Source organism: Nicotiana tomentosiformis, chromosome 12, assembly GCF_000390325.3.
Source record: "Nicotiana tomentosiformis chromosome 12, ASM39032v3, whole genome shotgun sequence".
NCBI lineage: Eukaryota > Viridiplantae > Streptophyta > Magnoliopsida > Solanales > Solanaceae > Nicotiana > Nicotiana tomentosiformis.
Window position 1 is genome coordinate 31,535,694 of NC_090823.1, and position 13,365 is coordinate 31,549,058.

General features: G+C 37.9%; 2 protein-coding genes across 2 annotated transcripts; one reads left to right on the top strand and one right to left on the bottom strand.

Annotated features, from left to right (window-relative positions):
- The first annotated feature begins 1,297 nt into the window (after positions 1 to 1,297).
- Positions 1,298 to 4,173, top strand: LOC104097585 (cuscuta receptor 1-like). The gene is made up of 3 exons (XM_009604169.3): positions 1,298 to 1,517; positions 1,604 to 1,750; positions 1,877 to 4,173. Exons 1-3 carry the CDS (start codon positions 1,337 to 1,339, stop codon positions 4,078 to 4,080), a joined length of 2,532 nt encoding a protein of 843 aa, XP_009602464.1. The 5' UTR covers positions 1,298 to 1,336; the 3' UTR covers positions 4,081 to 4,173.
- Positions 4,174 to 12,095: 7,922 nt separating this feature from the next.
- On the bottom strand, positions 12,096 to 13,199 carry LOC104097586 (uncharacterized). Its single transcript, XM_009604171.1, has one exon. It carries the CDS (start codon positions 13,197 to 13,199, stop codon positions 12,096 to 12,098), a length of 1,104 nt encoding a protein of 367 aa, XP_009602466.1.
- Between the last annotated feature and the right edge of the window lie 166 nt (positions 13,200 to 13,365).

Here is a 13,365-nt window from a genome sequence, read left to right on the forward strand (position 1 = left end):
AGAATTTTTTTAAAATAAAAACTGAAAAAAAAGAAAATATTTGTTTTTTCAGTTTTTACAAAAACATTACTTTAGAAAATTGCTTTCCAGTTTTTTTTTTTCAGTTTTTACAAAAACATTGTTTTATAAAATATTTTTCAGTTTTTTTTAAAGCAGATTTTTTTAAAAAAACTGGAAAAAAAATATTTTCGTTTTTTTCAGTTTTTAGAAAAACAAAATTCAGTTTTTTCCAGTTTTTACAAAAAAAGCTTGCTTTAGAAAATTATTTTTCAGTTTTTTTTTCCAGTTTTTACAAAAATATTGTTTTAGAAAATATTTTTCAGTTTTTCTTAAAGCAGTTTTTTTTTGTAGTATACAAAAATTATATGATATCTAGTTTATATTTATTGTTTGCGTGCATGCATATATTATTGTTGACAGAATGCAATACTACCTAATTTGCTATTTTCTCAAGAATAAATAATGATTTTCATACATGTAAAGCACATATGTCCTACCAATATTATTGCTTTGGTATATCTATATTTTATATTAATTTAAAATTTTAATATATATTTTATACTTTAATTAAATAAAAATAAAGAATTACTTAAATTCTTTATAATAAATATTTGATTTTTTTTAAATAATACTAATTGTAAACTAACCTTTATTGTTCTTTTTCGTAATTAGACACTCAAAAGTACTTTTTGAAAAGATTTTATTAAATATTACTCTACAAAAGTACTTGTCAAATGAATTGGCCAAACACGAACCGTTAATCTCCAAAAGTACTTTTTCAAAAACACTTTATGAACAAAGATATGATTTTCAGAATAAGTAGTTTTTGGAAGCTTAGCCAATTAGGATCTAAGTTGAAAAAGGGCGTTTTAGAAATTAAAGTATCCATTCAAAACAAAACATTTGGGAGAGGACTCAAAACGAAAAAAGAAAAAGAAAAGGTTTAGAGCCCTTCAGTGTATATCTAAATCTCTTGCATAACTGAAGTTTTTTTTTTTTAAAGAAAATAAAAAGAAAATACCTAATTTCGGACAATCAGTAAGATTCTGAAAATATTTTCTTTGTAAAAAAGATAAAGAATTCTGCAAAACTATATTCCAAAAAAGTATTGTCGCTTTTACAAGAAAAAAAAATCTTAGTAATGTAAATGGTTTTAGTAACCATGTACATTGTATATTTAAAGTAACGTCAAAATTTTGATAAATGCCGACAAGAATTTGATAAGTACACTAATTGTCTATCTTATACATAGACTGAAAATCTACATATCCATTGGACTTAATAAGAACCATTCATTCTCATGTAACACAAAAGATCTATTCATTCTTATAAAAAGATGTATGATTTACATTTGCACTGTTTAACAGGTAGCAAAGGAATGAGTTGTGTACGGGCTTTAGTGCTTGGAGGTTCTAATTTCAACTCGACCAACGTCTTACAATCCCTAAAATCATTCTCATCTCTCGAGTCCCTTGCTTATGTTTATAGTAATCTCACAGCTCCGGCTATCACTTACGGTAACTTAAAAAAATATTCTCTACCTTAGTATCACCTCTTTTCTTTTTTAAATTTGTTTTATTTTTCTTTGACTCTCTAATAAAAGCATTAACAAATCTGAGCACATTGGAGTATCTATACTTGGGTGGATCTTCTTTAAATGAGAACTTTCTCTCAAGCATTGGACAAATGACTTCTCTTAAAGTACTGAGTTTGGCTTTTGGCGACAATTATGGCACCCTCCCCAATCAAGGTAGCTAGCGTGATTTTCTCTTTTTCATGCTAATGCCAACATTTCCATGTTTTGATTAGACATAGCTTATTATAGAAATTTATTTTTGCTATATGTCATATATATGAATCTTTTTATTTTATATAGGTTGGTGTGAACTCAAAAATATTCAAGAGCTAGCATTCACTAACAACAATTTTGAGGGAACACTTCCTTCATGTCTCGGAAACTTGACATCACTTCGTTGGCTGAGTCTTACTGGTAACTCCTTCACTGGAAATATAGACTTACATCCATTTTGGAGGAGACTCACATCACTTGAGTTCCTTGATATTTCACATAACCATTTTGAAGTTCCACTGTCATTCAAGCAGTTCGCCAACCATTCAAAACTGACATACTTGGATGTTGGCTCTAATACAATAACTACAGACACCGAATTTCAGAATTGGATCCCAAATTTCCAGTTGCAGCTTTTTGCTATTCAGGGATGTATAAACCTTCAGAAATTGCCTTCTTTCCTTCGCTACCAGTATGACTTGAGAATTCTTGCTATTGGTGGAAATCAATTGCCAGGAAACTTTCCAACCTGGTTATTAGAGAATAACACCAGACTTGGAGGCCTTTATGCTAGAGATAATGCTCTGATTGGACCGTTGGAGTTGCCGTCAACTTCTCTTCCCCGTCTACATACTATTGATGTTTCTAATAACAAACTAAATGGACATATTCCAGCAAACATAAGTTCAGCCTTCCCAAAGCTTACTATTCTGAACATGTCACAAAATTTGTTGGAAGGCCCTATACATTCCAAGGTTAGCGGCATTCATTTACAAATTCTAGACCTATCTCAAAATTTTTTGTCTGGAGGAGTTCCTAGTGATCTGACTAGTTCTCCAGCATTGCTCTATCTTCGGCTGTCATACAACAGGTTGATAGGGCAAATATTTTCGAACGATTTCAGATCAGGTATACTATCTTTTTTGTATTTGAATGACAATAACTTTGAGGGACCACTACCTAGTAACATTTTTCTTATAGCCTTTATTGTACTGGATGCTAGCAACAATAATTTCTCTGGAGAGATTCCGAGAGGGATTAGAGAAAATTCAAGATTATTACAACTTGATCTTTCCAAAAATCATTTCGAAGGCTCTATTCCAGTTGAAATTTGCAATTTGAAGAGCATTCAGGTCTTAGCTATGTCTGAAAATAGACTTTCAGGCACTATTCCTTCTTGTGTGAGTAGTTTGCCCCTTGAACATATCCATCTTGACAAAAATCAATTGGGTGGTGGACTTGAATATGCACTTCCCAACATCTCTTCTCTGATTACATTGGATCTTGGCTACAATAGTTTTACAGGAAGTATCCCACACACCATAGGCTCACTTTCCAATCTGAACTTCCTTCTCCTCAACCATAACCAATTGGAAGGAAATATCCCAGCTCAGATTTGTTTGTTGAACAAGTTATCCATCATGGATTTGTCTTTTAATAAGCTTTATAGTCCACTCCTTCATTGTTTGGGTAACTTAAAACAAGTGGAAAATGATGAACAAACAATTAGGAGTTTCTATTTTCGCATGACTTCCAGGGCAGAGTGGTTACACTTCTTGTCCTGGATAAGTTCGACAAGGCACTACCACATTACTTATGGATTCATAAGTGACGTCACATTGATGGATGTGGAAACTCGGGTGCAGTTTTCAACAAAAAGAAACACATATACTTATAAAGGAAGCATTCTAAAATACATGTCAGGTATTGATCTATCAAGCAATAGATTAACTGGTGAAATTCCCATTGAGCTGGGGAATTTGAGCAAAATACATGCACTGAATCTATCACACAACCATCTCATTGGAAGAATTCCAGAAAGTTTCTCATACTTACATGAAGTCGAGAGTTTAGACCTTTCCTACAACAGCTTGAACGGGAGTATTCCTGAAGGTCTACTTGAGCTACATCCTCTGGCGGTGTTCAGCGTGGCACACAATAACTTATCTGGTAGAGTACCCGAGTTTAAAGGTCAATTCGGAACTTTCGACAAAAGCAGCTATGAGGGGAATCCATTTCTTTGTGGCTATCCATTAGACAACGAATGTAGCAGTACTAAATTGTCAAATACCTCCAAGAATGAAAGTGATGAATCTGACTTGGATTATAAGGAGAGTTTCTACATCGGCTTTGGCGTGTCTTATGGAGCAATCTTGCTGGGATTAGCTGCAGCACTCTACTTCAATCCTTATTGGAGAAGGGCATGGTTTACGCTTGTTGAGGCATTAATGGTCACTTCTTACTATTTTCTCTTAGACAATGTTGTTAGTCCTTTCAAGAATTGGTGGTGAAGGAAGGTAATTGTTATTCTCTTATTGTTGCTACTTTATCATTTGCTATGTTGCTACTTTATCACCCTCAATAAAATTGATACATTTCAGACATTTCTTTTCTCTTATCTTTCTGTCCTTTTAGATTATGGTAGCCGACGCCTTTCGAAGCACTTTCTATGTTACCATAAGAGTGAAATAAATGGAAGAAACCGACGAGCGCAAAACCGGTGTATAAAACTTAGACTCGCTAGCCAAGGATGGTATATTATTAAATCGTCTCCACAGGGATTGGTTTAAATAATGTTCTAATAAAACTTCAACTTAACACTATCCAGGAAAATAAACTTTTGGTTTATATTATTATCAACTAATAGTAGAAACTAAGAAAATCAATTGCGAGAAAATAATAAAACTTTAATGACCAACTAGCAATGATTGAAATTCAAGGTGAGAAGTAAGGGTTGTGACAAGATATGTGATCAACTATTATTTTGGGTAATTCCGTACTAAGTTCACTCTTAGCTTCTATTGACTCTTTCGATTTTAACAGATGATTAGGCTAATCTTAGGATTCAAATTCTTCTTCCGAATGAATGAGAGTTCCGTTAACCAACCTAATAACAGGTCCTATGAACATATGCAAAAATACAATGAATAAATGATCTTTCGAAAAACGTCTCTCAACTATTCCTCCAAATTGAATCAATTGATAACTCTTTAAACTCTTTCGATTACTTATGAGAGGCGTAAAATCAACCCAAACAAGATAACACAATGTGAATTGCATCAACACTTCTCTTTCTATTTAAGTAAAACCACAATTGACCTTGCAATCCCATTAATAACTCATTCAACAAATTCAGGCAACTAGCATAGAGTAAACCCCAAACAATAGTCAAATCACAATATCTGTCAATAACCCTAAGAAAGGTTACTCCATAGTGGAGAAGTTATTTATCAGAGTATTAGAAGAACAAGAAGACATTACAATTCCCAAAATCAAACAAACTTCCGTATTGAATTAATTGGATGAAGTATTTTGAGTCTCTGTTGTTTCCTTGCCTTTTTCTCTCCAAACGTTGCTCCAAGATATCAGATGCCTTGTTTTGAGACGAGCTAGGCTTCATATAGGTCAAAAAGAGTCGCCTCCGAATTTACCAAAATAGGCCTGGATAAAGTTCCCGGAAACGAAAGTGCGCGGCCGCGCACCTGGAGGTGTGATCGCGCACATGGCCGCGCATGTATGGCAGAATACTATGTCACTTGCGTGGTCGTGTGCGCGCTGGGGGTCTCTCATGTGCGGTCGCGCATATGATTTTCGCTCTTGCTCAACTCCTTTTCCTCCCATTAAGTGCACTATTCGTCCATTGATCCTCGAACACGATCCCGACTTAATCCCTTGTGATTTTACTGAGACATCAAAGCTCCAAATAGCTCGAATTAGCTCCACAACATCTGCATAACTCATAATCGCTCCTACAAGGCATAACACACACACTTAGTGCAAAACAATACCAATTAAAGCTCAAACACTAATAAAGTACAGTGAATTAGAGTTCAATAAGCGACTAAAATACGAGATTATAGCCTACCATCAACACCCCACACTTAAACCATTGCTCGTCCTCGAGCAATCAAACTACACTTCATCTCAACACGATCTTTTTTCAACAACTCTTTATCAAGCACAATACCGTAACATCCTCGCCTCAATATTTGACTTAAAAGCACCATGCATTCCTATAACTCACCCACTTACTTTAACACAGAGGTCAACGACATTACCTTTACATTGTGAATCAAGTGCCCTCACACAAATAATAGAGAGTAGTTCCACACACAATAAATTCAAGAACAATTAGGAACTGAAGATAGAAAGAATTCTCACTCTCAGAACTAAAATTCATGTGCCACAGAAGACGTACCATAGACTTACCCATAGTGTAATACTTTACTAATTTGAGCTCATTCAGTCAAAGATCAAGTAGGACTTTAATTGGTGATAATAGAGGCTACGGGACGGGTAGGATACATATTGATATTAGTGACTACACCTCCCTAAGCAATTTAATACATACACTTAATCATTCAAACCCCACACTTATGTCAAACCATAACTCCACCTTCACATCAATTTACATCAACCCCTACTTCTTTAAGCACAATTACATCAAGTTACCACTATCAATGACCATTTTTCACAATCAAACACTTATTTTTTCCCTTTCTTTTTCAATTCAAGTGGCTCTTACTTTTTCAAAACATTGCACATTTCTCCTTTGTTTAATAGTTTCACTCAAAAGCCAAATCAACCACCCCACACTTCAACTTTTACAAAGTTTATAACAAATTCCTGTGCTCATGAGAGGTACAGGTTCAAATAGATGGTCAATTCAAACAAATAGGTGAAACTTGTAATGTGGTTGCCAAAGAAACATGATTACAAGCTCAACGTGGTTGACTAGGATACATAACAATCAGGTGGGCAAAAGCATATATCTGACTTAACAAATAAACGCCTTTATCCCTTCCAAGACTGAATAAAACTACCATTTCGCTTTGCAAACACACGGGGCAAGTTCTAGACATCAAATGCATTGCAAAGAATAACTTAAAATCTCACACACACATGGCACATAAATCATACAAGATTGGACTATCAAGACACTCTAGTCAAAGTAGTTCAGCAAAGTTAAGATCATACAATTTAAGCTACTTATACAAGATTCAAAAACTGAACCTAAGCGTCACAACTAAAGCACTTAATGTTCTCAAGGTATCATAAAGTCAAGAGATATTGCTTTCAATTCAATTCATAGCACAATATTTCCTACTACTCTACAAAATAAAAACTAACTATATCCGGTTCATACAAAACCCTTAAAAAAGAACCGCGACACAAAAACAAATCAGGGGGGAATTATTACACTCCCTCAAGAAACCTGTCGAATGATATCTATCGTAGAGAAAAATCAAAAAATTTAAATATTTTTTGGTTTTTTTTCCAATTATTTTCTATCTCTAACAACTACAACTAACAAGAAAAAATAACTAATATACATACATAAAAATATCCCCCCACCCCATACTTTAAGTTGTGATATATACTCATGACACACAATGAAAATGCAAAGGTGAAGAAAATTCCCCCGATCAAGTCATCCCGTGTCGGAGACGGTGCCGAGGTCCAGATGACAAGCCCGGCCACTCGAGCTCCCAAATTAGTGGCTGAAGTATGCATCTCCGCGATCTCATGTTCTAAAGCGACCATTCTCGTTTCCCATCTTCCGCCTGAATGTTCTCCAATACCCAGTGCATGCGGTGGAGAAGCAGCAATATCCTCACCGTGCACTCATTTACCTCATCGGGCGCATCAAACCCCTCACTATCCTCCTCAGCATCCCCAGCAGGTTCATTCCCAATTACAACTTTATCAGCCCGAAATATCTATTCGTGCGTGATTTTCCCATCTGTGGACCTATTTTCCGGTACTCGTGCCTCACGGAATAACCGAGTGACTAGTGACGAGAGAAAGAACCCATACCTCTGCACAGGACAACGAATTATCATCTCATCCTGGGGAACATCAAAGTCGGGCCAGTGACAAAGCACCAAATCAGAGCAGCACGGGGACCATTCACCTCAGTAGTGTTTCCTGGCGGCATGAGGCGGTTATTAATTCTGTAAAGTCAGCATTTCCCCTCAAAAGTGAGTGAAATAGAGTGATATTTATGGTCGTGGATCAACCACACCACCTCCTTCCCGGGCATGTCACAAAGAATGTGAGCCATAAATATGGTTCTCTGTTGTACGCCAAATAGTAGTTATTTGCATCAGGGTCTTCCACGTATTCCGTCAAGTGATAGGCCCTTTGGATGGCCTCTTTGGAGAAATCCACTCTCTTCTTCCAGATTGTACATACATGGTCCTCATGTTCTGGGCAGTTCGCGTAGAACTCCCGAACAACCATTAAATTTTCTTCGTTAGGTTCTTCGAAGAACACCTCCATTCCTCGCCTGACCAATTCTGCATACACTCTGGGACAATCATTTTGGAGAGACCCAATATCGATTCCCCTTTCCGGTATGGGCTTTTTTCCTTCTTTGTTATTAAAACTTTGTTGGGTTTTCCATGAGACAAACTTATTCTGATCATAAGAACGAAAGAATGTAGAGGCTCACTACCGTAACGTGCACTTGCAGTTTTTCTTTTCTTGGATGGAGCCATGGAACCTGAAACAATCTGCCAAATATCAGCAAATAAATAACCCGGTGAACTAAGAAAGGCTACTCAGACTTCACCCTCACACTTGGTCATAAAATTACACTCTCAACCTCACTGTGGCATTTACACAAACACTTAACATGCACAATTGTTCCTAATCCCCCACAAAGCAAATTTTAGCCATAGATGGACTACGTACACACCAATTTCACAACCTAGCAATTATATTTTCAGTCTCCATGGTGAAACTCAACCTCCACCCCACAAGAAAAGGATAACAGAAAAGAAATAAAGAAAACAATTGCTACAAACAAACAAGGAAAAATATAAACAAAGGAAGAAAACATCTCACATACCTGAGGGGTCTCTGGGAAAGAGTGCTCGTGAGGAAGAGGGAATTGAGAAGAGTAAGGGAGTGGGTGGGTGTTTTTTTTGCGCAGATGGTATGAGAGAGAGGGAAGGTGGGTTAGGTTTTTTTTGTAAGAGGCCAGGGAAAAGGGAAAAATTAGAAGGGTTTTTTTTTTGGGGGGGGGGAGGTCCGAAATTAAAAGAAAGAGGTACTTACCTGTGTGCGGTCGGGTCATACCGTGCGCGGCCGCGCATATATAGCAGTATACTAGTTCATGTGCACGGCCGCGCACATACCAGTATAGTCTAACGTCATCATTTGCGCGACCACATGCGCGAGGTACCCTACTAGGTGCGCGGTCGTGCACGGGTACACTCACAAGGAGCCTTCTAAACACCTCAGTTCTGAACGTCTGCAACATATACCTTCCTGCACCTACCAAGTCATAATATACACTAATTTCTACCTATTTTACGCTACAAACAAAAAGGAAAAATTAAGCTAGTAGAAGAGTTAGAGGTAGTTCTGAATTATAGTCTTCATCTTGACTCAAACGGGCATCCTTAACTAATTATGATGCTCGAGGATTGCTGAGCAAATCCTCCAGCAAGATATGATTTTAGCATGTGCCCATTCACTTTGAAACTCTCTGTTCCGTCCATGTTCTGGATCTCAATCGCCCCATATGGTGATACATGTTTCACCATATACGGTCCCGTCCATCTAGACTTAAATTTTTCGGGGAACAATTTGAGTCTACTATTGTACAGTAAGACCTTTTACCCTTCATGAAATTCATTCGGTTTAATCAGACGGTCAAGCTATTTCTTCGTCTTTTCCTTGAAAATTCGTGCATTCTCATATGCAGCCAATCTGAATTTCTCCAGCTCATTCACATGTGATATTCTATGCTTACCTGCAAGACTAAGATAAAGAAATTTAATTTCCCAATAAGCCTTATGCTCTATCTCCACAGGTAAGTGACATGACTTTCCATATACCAACTTGAAGGGTGAAGTTCCTATGGTAGTTTTGAATGTTATTCTATACGCCCATAGAGCTTCATCCAACTTTACTGACCAATCCTTTCTGGAAGCAGTAACTATTATTTCTAGAATTCTTTTGAGTTCACGGTTAGCTACTTCTACCTGCCCACTAGTTTGAGCATGATATGGAGTTTCTGTTTTATGAGTTACCCCATATTTAGACTGCAAAGTGGCAGACTGTTTATTTACAAAATGTGACATATTGTCACAAATGATTACTCAGGGAGTTCCAAATCGGCTGAAAATATTTTTCGAAGAAATTCACATACTACCCGAGCATTGTTGGTCCTAGTGGGGATTGCCTCGACCCACTTGGAGACATAGTCAACGACCACTAGGATGTATTCATATGAATGGGATGATGGGAAGGTCCCCATGAAGTCGATGCCTCAGACATCGAAGATTACGCACACCAAAATGGAATTTAGAGGCATCTCGTCCTTTTTACTAATGTTACATGTCTGTTGGCACTTGTCACATGAATCTACATAAGATCTTGCATCCTTGTACAGAGATGGCCAGTAAAAGCCGACCTCCATGACCTTCGCTGCTATCCTATTTCCTCCATAGTGTCCTCCAACTACTCCATCATGACAATAAGACAATATGCTTCCCATTTCCCGTTCGGGTACACATCTCCGAATAACACCATATGCACACAATTTAAGCAAAAAAGGGTCATTACAGAAGTAACTTTTTACCTCACTTTACAGCTTCCTCTTTTGGTCGGAGGTCAAGTCATATGGTAACCACCCACTAGCCAAAAAGTTGGCTATGTTGGCGAACGATGGCGGTCTATCAGAGACTGCTGCAATGGAAAATATCTGCTCATCTCAGAACTCTTCTCGAATGTCCACCGCTTCAACATGTGGTTTCTCCAATCACGAAAGGTGGTCAGCCACTTCATTTTCTGTGCCCTTCTTGTCTTTGATTTATAAATCAAATTCTTGCAGCAACAATAACTACCGCATCAGATGCGGTTTGGATTCTTTCTTACTCAGCAAATACTTCAGTGCTGAGTGATCAGTATGTACTATTACCTTGCTTCTCACTAAATAGGATCTGAAGTTGTCAAAATCAAAGACCACCGCAAATAACTCATTTTTTGTGGTAGTATAGTTCACCTGGGCATCATTCAAGGTCCGGCTTGCATAGTAAATGGATTTGAAAAGTTTATCTCTCCTCTGCCTCAGCACTGCTCCCACTGCCACATCACTGGCATCACACATGATCTCAAAGGGTTCACTCCAGTCATGAGTCACCATTATGGTAGCACTAACTAGGTTTTCCTTGATCAGTTCGAATGCTCTGAGGCATTCTACATCGAACACAAATTTCAAATCCTTGGCAAGTAATGATGTTAAGGGCTTGGTAGTGCTGGAGAAATTCTTGATGCTCTTCACTGATGTCAGAGGCGGGAGCTTAGCTATCACATCTACTTTAGCCTTGTCTACCTCAATACCTTTAGCTATGACTTTATGGCCCAAGACTATCCCCTCCTTAACCATGAAGTGACACTTTTCCCAGTTGAGTACTAGATGAGTATCCTTACATCGTTTCAGGACAAGTTCGATATTCCTCAAGCAATCCTTGAAGTCATCTCCAAATAGAGTAAAGTCATCCATGAACACCTCCAGACACTTCCCATTCAAATCTGAAAAGATTGACATCATGCATCTATGAAATATAGCTGGTGTGTTGCATAATCCGAAAGGCATTCTCCAGTATGCAAAGATTCCAAAAGGGCAGGTAAATATGGTTTTCTCCAGATCTTTGAGAGCAATGAGTATTTGATTGTACCGTGAATATCCATCTAAGAAGAAGTAACATCCATGCCCTTCCACCTTCTCCATCATCTGATCAATGAAAGGAAGAGGGAAATGATCCTTGCTTGTTGCATCATTTAGCCTTCGGTAGTCTATGCACATCCTCCAACCAATAACTGTTATGGTAGGAATTAGCTCGTTGTTTTCGTTTTTCACCACCGTCATGCCCCCTTTTTTGGCACAACCTGTACGGGGATGATCCATTGGCTGTCAGAGATGGAAAATATTATACCTGCATCCAACAATTTGAGTATCTCTTTCTGTATCACCTCCTCAAGGTTTTGTTCAATTTGCGCTAGGGTTGCACCATCAGTTTGCTCCCTTCTTCGAACATGATCTTGTGCATGCAAATTGCAAGGTTGATCAACTGAATATTGGCTATACTCCAACCGATTGCCTTTTTATGCTTATGTAATAACTTCGCAAGTATGTGTTCCTGTTCACTTGTCAAATCAGCAGCAACAATCACGGGAAAATTGTTAGTCTCCAAAAAAGCATATTTCAAATGTGTCCGGAGTACTTTCAATTCCAGCTTCGGTTAATCTTTTCTTTCTCGAATTCTTCTTCATCTATCACCTGGTTCTCATCTTATAGTGCCTCGACTTCCTTCTTGATCTCAGGATTTTCATCCTTCGTTGTGCTTGATTGACTAATGCATCTCTCTAATGAATCAGCTACCAGCTTATCCAGCTTATGTTGTTCAGCTAACTCTCTCACCACATCCAGTTTGAGACAAGCATAGGCAGATGCCTCATCACATGGGTATTTCATCATTTTCTTTATTTGAAACACCAGTTTTTTGTTTCCCACTCGTAGCATGAGTTGCTCCTCATATATATCAAGAATAACCCAACCAGTGCAAAATAATGGTATCCATAGGATTATAGGTACCTCCTTATTCACTTCCATGTCTACTATGATGAAGTCTATTGGGAAGACAAATTTGTCCGCCCTCACCAGAATGTCCTTAATTATGCCCTCCGGTATGATCATGGTCTGATCAGTCAGTTGCAAAGATACCGGGACAAATTTTATCACTCCTAGTTCTCTTTCTAATTTCTTGAACACTGATAATGGCATCAAGTTAATGGATGCACCCGAATCGCACAAGGCCTTGTCAAAATATTTGCTCCCCAATGAGTAGGGTTTAGTGAAACTGCTAGGATCCCCACATTTTTGAGGTATTTTATTTTGTAGAATGGAACTGCAGTGGGCATTGATTTTTACCACTTTCGTTTCCTCGAGCTTCCTTTTACTTGAAAGGATTTCCTTTAGGAATTTTTCATAGGCTGACATCTGGGTGAGCACCTCGGTGAACAGGATGTTCACATACAACTGTTTTAGCATCTCCAAGAATTTCTCAAAACATTTGTCTAGTTTCTCCCGCTTCATCTTTTGAGGAAATGGTAACACTGACATGCGCTTGCTTTCCTCAACTACGCTGCTTAATTTATGCTTATCAACCTCCCTGATGCTAATATCCTCCTTAGGCAGAGATTCACCAATTTTTTGTTCTTCTGCTATCTTAGTTGAGTTTATCTCCTTCTCAGCCCTTGGTTTTGCAGTGGGCTCTACTAAAGTATTCCCACTCATGAGAGATACGACCACGATCGTCTCTTTTTGTTTCTTCTTAGTGTCTGCCGGCAAAGTCCCCGTAGCCCTTTCTGATAACAATGATGCGAGCTGTTTCATTTGTCTTTCTAGATTCTAGATGGTTGTGCCTTTCTCCCGGATAGCGGTCCCTTGAGTCTCAAGTTTTTCATTTGATTTATTTATGAATGCCTTCATTAGATCTTGTAAATTTGAGTTGTTGGGCTGTGGAGGCTGGTATGGTTACCTCTGTTGGTTCTGGAAGCCA

Coding starts and splice junctions, on each gene's coding strand:
- LOC104097585 (XM_009604169.3), top strand. CDS start 1,337: ATGTATGATTTACATTTGCACTGTTTAACAGGTAGCAAAGGAATGAGT. Junction 1,518..1,603: donor AGCTCCGGCTATCACTTACG/GTAACTTAAAAA, acceptor CTCTAATAAAAG/CATTAACAAATCTGAGCACA. Junction 1,751..1,876: donor TGGCACCCTCCCCAATCAAG/GTAGCTAGCGTG, acceptor TATTTTATATAG/GTTGGTGTGAACTCAAAAAT.
- LOC104097586 (XM_009604171.1), bottom strand. CDS start 13,199: ATGAAACAGCTCGCATCATTGTTATCAGAAAGGGCTACGGGGACTTTG.